The 16,856-nt window shown below is 46.7% G+C and overlaps 1 protein-coding gene and 1 pseudogene across 1 annotated transcript; one reads left to right on the top strand and one right to left on the bottom strand.

Annotated features, from left to right (window-relative positions):
• Nucleotides 1-2,737: 2,737 nt before the first annotated feature.
• LOC148672631 (UDP-GlcNAc:betaGal beta-1,3-N-acetylglucosaminyltransferase 7 pseudogene) lies at nucleotides 2,738-6,692 on the top strand (annotated as a pseudogene).
• Nucleotides 6,693-8,452: 1,760 nt separating this feature from the next.
• Nucleotides 8,453-15,604, bottom strand: spag7 (sperm associated antigen 7). The gene is made up of 7 exons (XM_088628437.1): nucleotides 15,446-15,604; nucleotides 14,393-14,460; nucleotides 13,368-13,456; nucleotides 13,054-13,138; nucleotides 12,610-12,699; nucleotides 12,326-12,482; nucleotides 8,453-11,981 (listed from the first exon to the last, which is right to left on the bottom strand). Exons 1-7 carry the CDS (start codon nucleotides 15,528-15,530, stop codon nucleotides 11,863-11,865), a joined length of 693 nt encoding a protein of 230 aa, XP_088484563.1. The 5' UTR covers nucleotides 15,531-15,604; the 3' UTR covers nucleotides 8,453-11,862.
• Nucleotides 15,605-16,856: the final 1,252 nt, after the last annotated feature.

Below are 16,856 nucleotides of genomic sequence, written 5' to 3'. Positions count from 1 at the left end.
GGCAGGTGCACGTTCTCAGCAAAATAAGAAAGAGCCGGAGCGCCCTTAAGAGGAGGGATTACGATCGTGACAGGTTTGGCAAAATACATGACATGACAATGTTCTTCTTTTTTCTGCATTGAGTGCCATCTGTCAAGTGTTTGCCCAACCCTTTTGAATGACTTTTGCTGCTTCTTTAGTGTTTGTCAATCCTCTTAGTTTGACACCATCTGCAAATGTGAGTAGTTTACCGACTACTGTATATCAGAAACTAGATCACTTTAAATGAACATGGAAGAGCAGTTATCATAGCACAGATACACGTGGTACTGCAGTAAGTATTTTTTGTCATTTAAACTTAAATTGTTAACTGAATAAAATCGGTGGGTGACCTGGTGGTACAGTAGTTAGTGTTGTTGTCTCACAGTGTTGGAGTTTGTATGTTTTCCTTGTGTACATGGGTTTCCTCCCACAGTCTATAGACATACCGGTAGGTTATGTATAAATAATTTCAGTGCATTTAAAATTGATTGCACATGGCTTCATTTATGCCTGTCTATAGGATGTTCGGACCCCCAACTAACTCTGTTGGTAGAACGCGAGACTCATAATCTCAGGGGTAGTGGGTTCGTGTCCCACATCAGGCGCAAGGTTCTCTAATAACCCATACTGGGCAGCAGCGGAAGAAAGACCTGGATATCTACTTCTGTATCCTGCCATGGAAACTACGGATAGCGACGGGGAACTACCCATAGGGTCGCCCTGAGTCGAAACCGACTCGACAGCACTCATCCCATCCCATAGTATGTTCACTTCATCTCCGATATTTTGCACCGACGGTTCATTGTGCCTCCTGCCTTTGTTGTCTTGCTCTATCTCTACAGCAACGCAGAGGCAGGAAAAAAGGCAGTTACTGTAGGTGAAACAAAACACACCAGAGCCTCTGAAAGGTGGGATAGTCAATTGTCATAACATATGCTTGTGTGCACAACTTGGGTCATCATTCTGTTACAAGGAGAGTCCGTGTCAGCAAATTGTTTAATCAGAAGCCAGCCAGCCTGCAGGCTAATGATTTACCCCTGTCTAAACTACTCACCTCTTTTCTATTTCTTCTTCAGAAAATGTAAGTATTACTATTGTGGCATCCTATGCATGTCCGTATTAACAATATAGAAGTTTTTATGTGTTAGTGAACTGTGCATAAATGTAACAAATGCTCATCAATATGAAATAAGTATTTTCAGAACATTTAAATGGGTATAACTGATGTCATTGTGTGTCACAAAGCTGTTTCCTGGAATTGTAAAAATAAACTTGTGATACAGATCTGTCGCTCAGGTGTCACTGTTTCTAAAATGGTAATCATGATCTGATCAAACGAAATCCAGGAGCAAAAGTTAATATCTCTTCTATGGTCTAGTAAAATTTAAAAAATATGGGATCGCCGTAATTCAGCACAACTTTGTATATATTATATATTATATATTATATATTATATATTATATATTATATATTATATATTTTATATATTCCTGCAAGAAATTTCAATGTAAGGTCATATTTGTTGGCAAATATGTTACATATTTGAATTTCACAGTGTGTGCAATTTTACCCATAGCAGTAAGAATTACAGCAAGAGGTTCAGAGGGCTACAACATAAAAGTTTCTTTTTAACGTTACCTTTGGCTGCATAATTATTCCCAGTAAGGTCCAACCTGCTGGGAATCTATATTGTTCCATGAATCAGTGGATTAATTTGGCTTTGTTTGGCTCGCAAGCCAATGGCAAGCATTGCGCTGTATGTTCATGCGTGCGAATAGACTTTAAATAACGTCTGACAAACATGAGCTCTTTAGATTAGAAAACATTGTATTAATGATCTTTACAGAATTAAGACCACAGACCTAGGTTTGATCTCAGAACTATTCAATCTGGTAACCCAAACATCAGTCCAGTGACAGAGACACAAAAACGCAGACTGATCTAGAGTGTATCACCTGATTCTGTAGCAAGCCTTTCACTACACAAACGATCTTTTAGTCTTTGCTCATACGTGCAAATTGTATGAGGGCTGCCATATTCTCTGTTTCTGCCATGCTACCCTAAGCCTGTCAAGGTCACTGGAGATCGGTCTCCGATGCTGTTCTGGGACTGCCATTTTCCAGCTATCAACAAACTGTCTCCATCCATTCACAGCTCCCAATGTTCCTTATAGATCCACCATGACCGTGTACTTTGTTTCAGGATTCTTGGAGATATTTCTCACTTCATGTAACTCACCTTAAAAGGATTTAAACAAATGTTACCTTATTAGTTAATACTGTCACCTCAGCTGGGCGGCAGGATGGTGCAGGGCTTAGCATTGACATTGAGCTGCCTCGCAGCACTGGACCCTGGGTTCAGATCTGGAGGTGCTGTCTGTGTAGAGTGGCTATGTTTCCCCCAGATCTGTGTGCATTTCCTCCCAGAGTCTAAAGACATGCTGGTAGGTTATTCAGCTTCAAGGAAAATTGACCCTGGTGTAAGTACGTGCGTCTGGTGTCTTGTCCAAGGTGTACCAGGCCTTGCACCAGTTGCTTGCTGGGATAGGCTCTGCCTCCCCCTTGACACTGAATTGGATAACGTGGTGGAAAATGGTTGGATGGAACTTAGCTTTGAACGCTTTAATATGTCCACGTCCCTTTAATATACTTCGACCACGGAGAACTGTTTTCTGTTCTGGTTTATTGATGATATTAAAATGCTATTAGTTGTGTGTTGCAGCTCTAACCTTCCTTCTCCTTAATTGCTTAGGTCTGCCAAAGGAATCAGGGGGAAGATCTATAACATCTTACAAAGTATCATTTTAGTGATCATCCTTGTGGTAACTATTGTACTTGTGCAGGCAGCAATGCAGAGAAACCAGGATTCTGTTCCTAAAAAGCATTACCAGGACACACAGAAACCCAGTAAGAGTTTGGCCTCCTGGCAACAGAGTTCCTTCTGGATGCAGTATAAGAATGGATCGCTCATTGACAAAAGCATAGTTCAAGGATGGGATGTTACAAATGCCAACTGCTCTGCCAACTCCAACATGGTCAAAAACCCATGGTTTGCTGGAGTGGGGGAACGTATCCAGCGGTTCCTGTTGTACCGGCACTGTAGGTACTTCCCCATGATCTTTAACCATCCAGAGAAATGCCAAGAAGACATCTATCTCCTGATGGTGGTCAAGTCCATGATCACACAGTACAAGCGCAGGGAGGCCATCCGCAGGACCTGGGGGCAGGAGAAGGAGATCAGGGGCAAGAGGATCAGGCTCCTGTTCCTGCTGGGGACAGACTCCAAAGGAGAAGAGCAGGCTCACCACCAGAAGCTCCTGGAGTACGAGGACAGGGTGTTTGGGGACATTCTCCAGTGGGACTTTGAAGACAGTTTCTACAACCTCACCCTCAAGGAGGTCGGCTTCCTAAAGTGGTTTTCCATCTATTGTCAAAGCGTGCCGTACATCTTCAAGGGAGACGATGATGTCTTTGTAAACACTGTCAATGTAGTAGAATTTCTGGAAAGTAACAAGAACACAACAGACTTGATCACTGGGGATGTCCTTACAACCTCTGCTCCAAACAGAGACATGAATAGCAAATACTTCATCCCAGAAGTGATGTTCAGTGAGACTTTTTACCCTCCATATGTAGGAGGAGGAGGGTTCCTCATGGGAGGCCCCTTGGCTATGAGGATGTACGGTGCTTCTAATGAGCTGGAACTCTTCCCTATTGATGATGCGTTTATAGGCATGTGTCTCAGAGTGCTCCAGGTCAGCCCCATGCATTACAGTGGCATCAAGACACTGGGCATCAAGGTTAAAAGCGGAGGAAATGGGATGAACAAAGACCCCTGTTTATACCGTAACTTGCTGCTGGTCCATAAGTTGGCTCCTAATGAGCTGATTCAAATGTGGGAACAGGTGAACAGCAACCTCATCTGCACACAGGCAAAGTATATAGAATAGAGGAACAAGTAAAGGTTCTTCCATGCTGAAAGGAGAAAAGCTGTGGAGGTCTGAAGATAGAGCTTAGGGCAGATAACATAGCTTCAGGTTTTTCACTGATTAAGTACCTGCCCACAGCTCAAGAAGATGACATACAAGTCTACATACAGTCCCTTGCAAAAGTATTCACACCCTTGCTGTGGTGTCCTTTTTTGTGAAACTACAAAATAATGCCTAGACATTTTTTAATCTTAATATTTTATTCAAAACCTGAAAGTCTGAAGGGAGAGTGAGTTAAGGAACGGACAGCCAGAGTAACCGTCTATAATAAAGGGAAAAAAAAACAGTTATCTGCCCACGGGTCAAGAAGATCAGAAATGAAACTGTGTAAAATCCCTTGCAAAAGTATTCAGACCCTTCCTCTGGCTTCTAACTTTGTGAAATTACAAGATAACGTTTACATGTTTTTCATGAACAATATGTGAAGATTTCTTTATAAACATAAAATGTAATGGTACTTTTTTACCAGAAACAGTGAAGAATCAAGAACAGTCAATTATCTTTTAAAGCCTACACAGATAGATTAGGAATATTATAATGTGCAACATGGCATAAGTAGAATACCAAATATTTTAAGATTTTGCTAGCATAAACATATAAATTAATATGAAGGCTGATCAGCTCAAAAGCGCCAGGTAATGAAAACGTGATAGAAGTTGGATAGTTACATTACTTGAAATGAATTGAAATTGGATGACTAAAAACTAAAGCTGCATTGTTAATGGTTAATTAGAAGCCATGGCAGAGTGGTTTGCAGGATCCTAGACAGAAGTTTTATCATTGTCACGATCGCTACTCCGCCTCTTAAGGGCGCTCCAGCCCTTCCTTGTTCTACCTCATTCCCCACACCTGTTCCTTATTCCAGCCCCTCTTTAGTTCCACCTTAAAAGCCAGACGTAGACGTTACTCGAGGTTCCTCATTGAATCCCGTGTCGTGAGAGCCTGGCTCCTGCAGAGTCTGGCTCCGTTATGATTTTAACTTTCTGTTCCTGATCCCCCCTGCTGGTTCCGACCCGGTTCCCGTGTTTTAACCCCCGGATGGATCGCCTGGCTATGGACTCTCGCTTCTGTCTTGGATGACCCGTTTGGACTTATACATGGATTGTTCGCCCCGGACTCACTCCCCCTGGACACCTGCACCCCTTGGACATGCCCCCAGTCTCCATACCCTCTCCTGCATGACTTTTTCCTCACTAATCCGGATCGTGTCGTCTGCATAGGGCCCGGAAAGAACTGTTTGCGACAATTATGCCTAAAGTATCGCATTGAGGATTTACCGAGTGTAATTAATTGAAAGAAAATGTGTACAACATGAGTTCATAAGGGAAAATACAGTATTCAAAAGGAACAGTGTAAATAATTGCAGTCCTCTTACATTTTTCAGCTGGTTTCCACCACATGATTAAATGTGTAAGCAGAACAGTGGAAAACTAAGTCTGCAGACATGTGACCCCATGGGTCCGAACCATTCAGAGGGGGTCAATGAACAACACGAAAACACCTTTTTCATCATTTTCTGGCACGTTAAGTGTGTTGTAACCAGCAGGAATGTACGGTAAATGTGCTGCTGAATGAGAGGTCAACAGATATTGTGACATCCTTACCTTTATCTCAACAACATACAGTAAGCTGAGGTTTGTGGATGTCTCCCCTCATCATTGCGTTGACACATAAGAAACTTTGATTTTACTCTGGATTTTGATTATTGTATTACTTACAAAAATAATAACATATATAAAAAGGAGTGGTTAGTGTGTGTGTATATATATATATTTAGGATGTGCACAATACTAAAGTTGTTTTGATTTGTTTTTTTGTGTTGTAAAATTTGAATAAACGTACGACTAAGCCTCTTGTCATTGGGCAGGATGAAAGGTTTGTTTGTGCTGAAGGGAAGGGCGGGTCACACAGCTCTGTTGTTATCATGTCACACAAATACATGTCTGTGTGTCTCATGCAGAGCAAGCTGGGGTATGCAAATGCCGAATACAAGAAATTGTATACAGCCAATAAAGTGATCTTATCTTACATCATGTACAGGCTTGTTTACAGGCTTATAGCACAGTGATATTGTGACACCTAGAGGCTGTGGGTGCTATTGCAGGCAGAAATTAGAGATTATTTGGCCCCTGCCCTAGAGGGGCTGCTGGGAACAGACTAAGAGTTGCTGTATGCACATAGTTTGCCCTTGTGTTGTTAATAAAAATAATTGCTCAGACTTCTATAGCCCTCTTCTGGACACTCCACTCAAAGTGCTTTACAGGTAATGGGGACTCCCCTCCACCACCACCAGTGTGCAGCCCCACCTGGATGATGCAACAGCAGCCATAGTGCACCAGTACTCTCCCCACACACCGGCTCTCAGTGGGGAGGAGAGCAGAGTAATGAAGCCAGTTCATAGATGGGGATAATTAAGAAGCCAACGGGAAATGTATCTGGGAAGCCAGAGTAACACCCCTACTCTTTATGGGAAATACCCTGGGATTTCTAATGACCACAGAGAGTCAGGACCTCGGCTTTATATCTCCTCTGAAGGACGGCGCCTTTTTACAGTATAGTGTCCCCATCACTATTCTGGGGCATTAGGACCCACACAAACCGCAGGGTGAGCGCCCCCTGCTGGCCCCACTAACACCTCTTCCAGCAGCAACCTTAGTTTTTCCCAGGAGGTCTCCTATCCAGGTACTGACCAGGCTCACACCTGCTGAGGTGCCAGTAGTATGTTGCAGGGTGGTACTGAGCTGCTGGCAGTTGCAATTCCTCCTCTGTAATTAGTCTCCCTATTAGACTCCTCAGCTGTTTTCTCTTTGTAACCCTGTCAGCAGTGGAGTCAGTAGCCTCCTTTCGCCTCCAGAGGTCTAGGGGCTGGCCTGCTGGAAAGCAGCAGTATGAATGAGAGAGTGGGGGTGTGGGGCTTTTGATCAAAAGCCAAGGAAGCGGAGGATGGGAAAGAGATTGAGGCTGTTCCCACTTGGAAGGACGCTGCAGGAAAAAAAAAAACAAGTCAAAATTGTAATAAATCAAACATCAATCACCTGGTTGCCATCCGGAGTGGTGTCTTCCCCCTTGAGTGAAACGGCTTCTCCCAGCGCGCCTGTAGCCGTCCACTGACCCGCAGCCCGGAGACGAGCGGCCGGCATCAGTCTGCGGAGTCCAGCGGAAACGGCTCCGGAGGGGCCCTCTTGTACACGGGGAACGTTCCCCAGTCCAGGCGGACAAGCTACCCAGCACATATTTCATATTCATAAATTCACCCACTGCATTTCACAATTCTGATATTTCAAGTCGCAATTCTGAGATTTCAAGTCGCAATTACGGCCGACAAGCACTGTGTGTAAGAGCCGGCGTACCAGAGCGGGTGACGTCACCGCCCTTCCCTGTGATAGCAGGACCACAGCTACTGGGCTGTGGAGAGATCTCTCTTTAGCTCACGGGGCTAGGTCGCTGCAGAGAGACGCGGAAGTCCCGGGTTCGAGCCCCGGACGGTGCAGGGGCCGACCTAATGCGGCAAGGGCGCCCGCCTGAGCCCCCGTTGCGTTACAATATTCATAAATTCACCCACTGCATTTCACAATTCTGATATTTCAAGTCGCAATTCTGAGATTTCAAGTCGCAATTGCGAGATACCATAGCGCGTTTTTTTTTTTTACTCCCTAGCGGAAACGGGCTTCCATATCAATCGCACTATACCGCGTCGGTAAAAGTACTCAGACGGGGGCCAAGAGTACCGTTCGGACGCCCTCTGATTTAATTCCTTCTCAGTAAAATGTGAAAAGATGGGGGGTGTTCCTCATGAAGAGAATAAAAACCCAGGGCAAAGGTCGAAACGTTTTTTCGAGTCCTTCGGCCTTTGATGGTTTGTGCTGGAAGCGGTTCGTAGAATGAGTTTGAATGTCCGATTATGACTGTCGGTGCGCACCCGGGTATGGATTCATTTTTTATTTCCACCCAGGTGTACACTTTAATTTCCTGAGACCAACAGTTCTGTGATTGCTGAGCTTCGTTCAAGAAACGGTGCTGCCAACCTTACGCGAGTTGCCTTTATACAAAACAAGACAACAAACTGAAAATGCAAATTTAACTGCGTATAATACTGAGATTAATAGACAGGGCCCGATAAATAAAACCGCCGAAGTCACCGTTTTATTTCAGTCGGTGTTTTAAAATTTGATTTTTGTCACCTGAAAATTGTACACATTCGAATTTTTCTGAATTTGTCTCGCCCAATTTATTTCCTTATGATTTTAACTGTATATGATGGTTTGGAACAAAAGTTTTGTCTATTTATTCTGACGCTCTTTGCACGGAGTCATATAAACGTATTATGATGTTTAAGGTTGTTGAAAAAATGCAGTTCAAATGTCTGTTTTTTTTTTTGAGATTTATGTTTCTGATCCTGGGTACAGGATAAATGGATACAACTAAATGAATATGAATACAAAATTTAAAGGCAGATACATTTTTATTTCAACACATATGGAATACAACATTCTACAGCTATAAAAATCTGGATCTGGGCACAGTAAAGGTCACAAGGAATCTGGGAGAGAGAGAGATAGCGTGACCTCTGTGACTTCTGAAATGCAGCGCAGTAAAGGTCACAAGACCTCTGGCATGTGGCACAGTAAAGGTCATGTGACTTTTGATTTGTACCAGAGGTTGTCCTTTCCTGCTCCATGTCCCAGAGGACGTAGGACTTCTGCTGTGTCCCCAGTGAGCACATGTCCTCTTGCTGTGCCCCTTCCCAGAGACTGCATGATCTCTTCTGAGGCAGAGGTCACCTGACCTTTGCTGCTCTGCTTCCCAGATTTCCACGTTTGTACCCTCTTTCGTGTAGATTGACCCCCCTCTGATCCACCCACCTGGCTCAGCTATCTGCCCCCTGACCCTTCGAGAGCTCTGCAGCTCTCGGCAAGAGACCGGGGCCTTAGTGGAGAAGCAGTGCATCTTTGCCATCTTTAACAGGAGAAGGTCTTGAACAGCCTGTTAACATCAAGACTACCGACAAAATCCACACGGCAGCCTTTTTCAGAATGGACAGTGACCCAGGGGACACAAATGGAAACAATGTGTAAATACATTTGAAACCGAAAGTGGAGGCACTTCTTTACACAAAGAGTGGTGGGTGTGTGGAACAAGCTGCCCAGTCATGTTGAAGGCAACACCCTGACTTCCTCCAACAAACTGCTGGACAGGATCTTGGGATCAATTAGCTACTAACGAACAAACAGGGTGGATGGTTACAAAGAGCAGGCCATTGCCTCATTCTCACGTTGTAATCATGGGCTTAATTAGTCCAGATGAGGCCGATTTTAACCGCTAGAGGCCAGAGGAGAGGTGTGGGGAGGAGGAACAGGAGTTCCCGCCATCAGACACCATTAATGTTACAATATATTTCACAATAAATATCCTCAAAAAGCCATTTAAGATCACAAACACAAAAGTTTAATTTAAAAAAACAACTCGGACATCGCAACACATAATCACTAATAATCAAGTGGGGTCCCCCCTTTCCTGTACCCCAAGGAGATTTCTAGGTCTACTGCGGTACTTTAAAACTCAGGTCCGCCTAATCCTGCCCCTGGCGACCCCAGAATCTGTTGACCCATGATCCATCTGATAATTAGTTATTTCAGATTAACTATTAAAAAAGCATAAATAACTTGTTAAAACCGGCTGCTATTACACAAGCATAAATGACAGAAAATATCGAATTAAAACAAGAACCAGGAATTGAGCTGGTCTTCATTCAGGGCTCAGCTGGAGCGGGGCTGGTACTGGGGAATCCTGCTTTCCCTGAACCAGGCGAGTCTCGATCGGGACTTTGAGAGCCCCCCCACTAGATCGAGTGACCCCTTGTTCTGAGACCAGCCCCCAGATCTGATCACCCTTGTCCACATTTAATTTAGAGGGTATTGTGCTGCGGAGAAGAGATAAAGTCATCCAATCCAGCTTTAATTGGACCAACTGAAAGCTGCTGGATTCCGGATCCCAAGGACAGCAGCTGTGAGCCTTTGGTCCAGAGATCAACAGAGGAGGGGTCACCGGTTATTGGTTCCTGACATCTCCATACACAGCAGTCTGATCCACTCCGGGTTTTTACAATGTTAATGATCAGACTCCTTCTGAACAGCAGTCTGATCCACTCTGGATTTTAGCAGCATCAGGAGGCTCTCAGAAAAACTGTACCGACTTAACAGAAAAGGCCAGTATATTCAATTGTTTTTTATCTGGATGTTTGTATGTGACTTCAAATAAGTAAATAAATAAAATAAAAAAATAAAGTTATACATCTCCAAATCCCACTGTTGCTTTGATACAAGAAATATCTGTAGTTGCTAAAACCTGGTGTGGATCAGACGGGAGTCGGTCTCTCTTCGAACCAGGCCCTGGTGGCACAGCACATCTTAAGCATTTAATACCTTTAAAGCGAAGGAACATCAAATACTTCTCAGTGTGAACATCCTCAAACCCAAAGCCACACTTAGCACGTGGGTTCTCTTCAACGACTCCACGCACTGCTGTACCCTCCAGTCCCCCCGGAAAAGAAGAAAAAAAAGGATGAACAGTTGACAATGATAAAACACTAAAAACAAAAACGAAACTGTATCCTCACCATGAGGGAGGGAGATGATGGTAGGGAGGAAGGGCAGCACAACTAGTTTACGTCGCAATCAGAGAGAGGCACAACTTACTCTAAAATCTCTTCAAATTTGGGGTCCCCTACCATGTAGCCAGCTAGCCTAGTCCAGTCAGCACGGGGGCCTCTGGACCCCAGTCCGGTCAGCGCTTTCCCCAATCGCCTGCTTTACGGATCAGGTTCAGATGGCCTTGCAGACCGTCTGGACTGCGGCTGTCCAGCGCAGCCGGGCAGCGCCGACTCCCGACCCGGCCCAGATTAAGCCGCTTACCAACGGACCAGCACCTCCTGTACGCCTATGGGCTGCAGGACCAGTGTGCAGGCGTGTGATCCGTTAGCCCTTACTGTGGCACCGACGTGCAAAGGGGAACAGTCTCACAACACATGTGGGGTCCCGGTCTGTGACCCCGTGTACCCCTCCCTCTGGACGTCCACGGAGCCATCCATGGATCCTGGAGGGACCCCAGGTCCCAGACAGGAGCCAGCGTCCAGAGAGCATCCAGGGAATCAGCTTTATCTCCATGTACGCCTTCCCTAGCTGGGCCACTAGGGGGAGCCCCTGGCCCTGTGCCAGTGGTATAAAAACCAAGGTTATTTTACAGCAGTAATCCTACTTCTTATTCCTGCTGCAGGGTGACAGGCCAGCCTCTCAGACCTGAGGCATGTGCCAATTTCTGTGCTGTAATCTGTTTAACGATCAAGCATGATCACTTCACTATCTAAAACTACAAATCGGGAACCATAATCTGCTCCTTCTAAAACTTCAAAGACAGTTTTAGAGACAGTTTTTCTCACCTCAAGAAAGTTCAATAGCCCGCCCTCTCCCTCTCCACAGGAATTAAAAACATGCGTCTCTCCCATTGCGACTAAACTGGGCCATCCCCACGCTAACAAAGCGAAGAGCTCGGTAACGAGCAGCGAGTGTTTGAATCGGAGAAGCTCCCGGGCCTACGAACGGACCGAGGCAGGGTGGTGGAGGGGCTCAGAGATGGCTCGGACTGAACGACGACCTCTACGAGGGGCCCCGGAAATGCAAACGCCCACCGCTGACGTCCGACACACAGCTGCAGCCTCACGGCATGCTGGGAAACCACGTCCTCTCCAGGCCGCGGGGGTTCCGGACCGCGCCGTACCCAGACAGGCCAGACACACACAGCCTGAGTTCACTAACCACCCCCCCACCCATGTCCCCATATACACAACCCTACTATATTCAGGAGGTGCTGCTGCCCCCCCCACTCTCCTCCTCCCCCCTCCTCTGCCGTTTCTTGGCTCTGATCTCGTTCATCGCCTCTTCGATGGAGCGGGTGTCACGCTTATTGGCCACGGGCACTGCAGAGAGGGAGGGAGACAGGGAAGGATACAAATTATAGAGGAAAAGAGAGGGAGGAGGGTGAGACAGACAGCTGCAGTCCCACAAGCAGGTGTACAAGGAGCCAGACAGCGCAGCAGGCAGACAGACAGGCAGGTGGTTAGACAGGCAGGCGGTCAGACAGCGCAGCAGGCAGGCAGACAGGCAGGTGGTTAGACAGGCAGGCGGTCAGACAGACAGACAGGTGGTCAGACAGCGCAGCAGACAGAAGGTGGATAGACAGCAGGTAGACTGGTAATGGGTGCACAGCAAACAGGCAGACAGGTAATTGATGCATATTAAGCAGGCGCCCCGAGAGACTCACCGCAGCCGTAGGTGCTGTTAGCCTGCAGAGTGTGCGCGGCGTCCTTGGCAGCTGAGGTGCCGATGAGGTGGCTATACTTGTCCCTGTAGTTGCTGTTGGGGCAGACGGCACTGCTGTCGGCCTCCGTGTCCCTCTGCTGCTCCAGCTGCGCCAGCTCCTGCAGACACAAACCACTCTGCTCAGGAAGGGTGTGAACTGGCAGCAGGGGTCTGGGGTGGTCAGGGTCTGTTGGCAGGTGTCACTGTGCACTGTTGGCGCAGTGTGCTTGGGGTGACGTATCTCACCTTCAGACGGCGTTTCTCTTCAGCTTTCTGGGGGTTCCACTCCTCTCCCCGACGGTACGCATCTAGTTCCTCGTCTGAGGGAGCAAACTCCTGCAGGACACACAAACACAAACAGTAATTCGCACACAGGAAGAGACCGACAACAGCACAGGCAGAGAGAGACAGAGGGGACCCTAGACGGGCTGAAAGAGAGAGACAGTGACAACAGCACAGGCAGAGAGAGAGACAGAAAGGGCTTAAAAGAGACAGAGAGAGGAATTTTACTTTTACTTTATTTTATGTTTTGTTCCATGTTAATTTTATTATTTTTATTTGCTTTGGTAACACTGATTGTACCCATCGGTCATGCTAATAAAGCACCTTGAATTGCAAATTGAATTGAATTGAGGAAGGAGAAAACACAGACTGGTAAGGTACACATCTGGTCTTGTTACAAATCCCTACCTTTTTGAAGATCATGACGTAGCGGCTGTCCTCATCCTCACCGAAGGAGAAGGAGGTGAGTCCTGCGACCTCAGCCACGTCGTGCCTGGGAGGAGAGGAACAGATCGATCAGTGTGCATTACTGTGCAACGGTGCAGTTCTGCATATTATCTGTAAGATTGTCTTTCTATTGGTGAATCCACTCATCCATCCGTGCCTGGGTTGTGTGACTCTGCACAGGTGTACGATGGGAGTGTTCTGCTGTTGTGCGGAGTTGTTGTGGGGTTCTCCTACACATGGCTACGTTGTGCGGCATTGTGCTGTTGTGTACTTACAGGATGCTCCTCTCAATCTTGCCCATGGGCTCATACTTCTTCTTCTGGAGAGAACTGTCCTGGATGAAGTCAGACACCTCCTTCTCCATCTGAGGAGAGGCGGGGGGGGGTCAGTGAGACTGGCAGCGACAGAGCAGAGGGTACAGCCCAGCCCAACCCAGTAGAGTACATCCCAGTATAAACTAATACAGCCTAGTACAACCCAGTGGAGTACAGCCCAGCATAAACAAGTACAGCCCAGACCAACCCAGCATAAACTTGTACAACCCAGTGGAGTATAGCCCAGTATAAACTTGTACAGCCCAGACCAATCCAGTGGAGTACATCCCAGTATAAACTAGAACAACCCAGTCCAACCCAGTAGAGTACATCTTAGTATAAACTAATACAGCCCAGTACAACCCAGTGGAGTACAGCCCAGCATAAACAAGTAGAGCCCAGCATAAACTTGTACAGCCCAGTGGAGTACAGTCCAGTATAAACAAGTACAGCCCAGACCAATCCAGTGGAGTACAGTCCAGCATAAACGGGTACAGCCCGGACCAACCCAATGGAGTACAGCCCAGCGTAAACTAGTACAGCCCAGTCCAACCCAGTGGAGTACAGCCCAGTATAAACTAGTACAGCCCAGTCCAACCCAGTGGAGTACAGTCCAGTGTAAACTAGTACAGCCCAGTCCAACCCAGTGGAGTACAGCCCAGTACAACCCAGTGGAGTACAGTCCACTATAAACTTGTACACCCCAGACCAATCCAGTGGAGTACAGCCCAGTATAAACTAGTACAGCCCAGTCCAACCCAGTGGAGTACAGTCCAGTCTAAACTAGTACACAGGGTTCACCCCTCCTGCTCCAGTCGGGACACAGGGTACAGACATGTGGTTGAATCCCTGACTCACAGACTTATTTCACGAAATGGCCGGGTCAGATCTTTGGACTGATTAGCTGTTAAATGCCAGGACTCGCTTGTCCCCTTTTTCTTCTAACGAACTAGAGTAGCCCAGTCCACTACAGCCGGGGCCCTTACCCTCTTCCTGAATTCTGCTTTCTTCCTCCTCTCCTCCTCCTGCATTTTCTTCAGCTGGGCGGCCTGTTCTGAAACACAGAATCCAGCTGGCTTTACTGGGCTCAGCGAATAGGTACACCCCCCCAGGCATCAGAAAACAGTGTGTCTGCAGGGTGTCCGGTCCTGGTCTCAGGAGGTCAGTGTGGCGCACAGGCAGCAGGGACCCTCATCTACAGTTTATAAGGGGTGTATCACTGTCAATGTGACTTCTCTCCCTGTCTGTGTGTCTCATGGAGAGCAAGCTGGGGTATGCGAAAAGACAAATTCCTAATACTTTATGGCCAATAAAGTGATCTTATCTTATCAATGGGGAGAGGGAACAATACAGTACTTTTTTTTAATCTACCACGATTTAACACACAAAGCTCCTGAGCTGTGCACAAGCTAATTACTTGGAGCACAGAACGTGTTAAAACGGTTTATAAAAATCTTTACCGTGACCCAACAGTTGCAGTTTCGATTTCTGGGAAAATACCATTACAGGAGACCTTGCGGTTTTAGGGTCCCAGCGGTTAAAACCGGAAAGACGAACACTGCAGTGAAGAGGGGTGGGTGTGTTTTTACTTTTTACTCTCTGTTTTTACTAAATAGACAGATTTTTTTTACAAAAAACAAAATGTGTAAATAAATCGCACCGCATACTACACAGACGATTTCACAGATATTTAAATCCGGGATCTCAGATTGGCCAATCAGATCTCGGCTGTACAGCGAGTGAAACGGCCCCAGAAACTGTATGTTAATATTCATGACCTCGGAAAAAAACTGACGGCATCGTCGACCAATAGGAGCTGCAGAGGGGCAGAGGCCCTGGCCAATGGTGATGAAGAGCAGGAGGGGATGAAGACCGCGAGCGCACAGTTCTCCTCGGAGAGGCAGAGAGGGAGACCACAGTTGGTGGGGGTCGGCTTTCGAGCGCCACATTAATACATTTCCGTTCATTTGCAGGCAGAGCGCCCTTGTAAGAGTTACCGAGAGGTGTTAAAAGGTTATAAATCGCGATTCGGGTCGTACCTCGGGCCTTCCGCCGGCTCTCCTGGTCGCCGACGCTGGGAGGCTTTTCCATGGAGCTCAGGATAGAGCCAAGGAGGTCCGCCATCGTGGACTGACTGAATGACACCGGAAACACGGCGCTTAAAGGGAGTGCCCGAGAAGGGGAGGGCGGGGGCGACTTGTACCCATGCGCACGGTGGCCCCTGGAGATTTTGTGATCGGCCGACGAGAAAAAAAAAACTCATGTTGCGGTTTGAAAATCACACGGCTTACGGCCTCCTACTTACAAAATAGTATGTTTCACAAGTACTGTGGTTAACAAGGAAAGTAAATATGGAAACAGCAGACGCTTTAAAGTTTCGAGAAAGTACAGTAACAGGACAGTGTAAAAAAACTCATAAAGTCGAATTAAAATGTGCAGTTCCCAAGAGCTGTGGAAAATTTCCAAATATTATTCTGCATTTTTAATGCCAATTCTATGAATTGCGTTTGTGTACAGGAGGGAACCAACTCAATCTTCAGATTTAAAGGTTTATTCCATGCGGAGAAGGAGAGACAGCGTCTCTGCTGTGGGGCCTTCTTCAGGTGTGAATGAACAGGAGTGAACCTTTACTTGTTCCTTCACAGCCTACACATGCTGACGCAGCACCCGACTTGAACTTGGTCTCCAGCTGGGCGACGCGCAGCCGCCTCACCAGCTGTGTCGAGGGAGGACTGAGTTATTATGGGCCTCGGCTGCAGCACAAGCTCATAGCGGAATCTGAACAGGACACTGGGCACAGCGCCTCTACTTCATTGAGCAATAGGATCTTAATCATGCGAGTCCTATACTACTGGCTGTAACAAGCAGCTGTTAATTCATTAATATTCCATCCATTTTCTGTTTCTTCCAGTTCAGGGTCGTGGGGGGAGGGGCGCAGTCGATGGTGGCACGCAGTGGGCCCAGGGCAGGGAACACCCTGGATGGGGCACCAGTCCATCACAGGGCACCCAGACACCCGCCACCCGCCACCCGCCACCCGAAGAAGGCTCCACGTCCGAAATGTTGCGTTTTCTTCTTTTTTCAGCATGGAGTAAACTTGTTGTTCCTTTACAAACACACACATTTCAGGATCAATTGTCCCAGAAGCCAGTTACCCTACTGGTATGTCTTTGGTATGTGGGAGTACAGCAGAGCAGCCAGAAGAAAGCCACATGCTAATAAAATGCAAATTCCACACCAGCAGAACTCCATATCACCACCATGTTGCCCCTCAATAATACTCATACGCATACTTCTTTGCTGCCCTTAACTCCTACCCTAGGAGGTTCACCCTAAGATGCATAAATCTATGGCGATGTAAAATGTCAGAAAAGTTACAAACACCAGGTCATCTTCAAGTAGGTCATTTATGAGTCAGTTCCCAACCTCCACCACTCTCCCTGTAAAGGA

Source organism: Lepisosteus platostomus, chromosome 4 (genome assembly GCF_059453375.1).
Source record: "Lepisosteus platostomus isolate fLepPlt1 chromosome 4, fLepPlt1.hap1, whole genome shotgun sequence".
In the NCBI taxonomy this organism is placed as follows: domain Eukaryota; kingdom Metazoa; phylum Chordata; class Actinopteri; order Semionotiformes; family Lepisosteidae; genus Lepisosteus; species Lepisosteus platostomus.
Note: the sequence above shows the minus strand (reverse complement) of the source record. Positions and strands in the feature narration are given on the sequence as shown.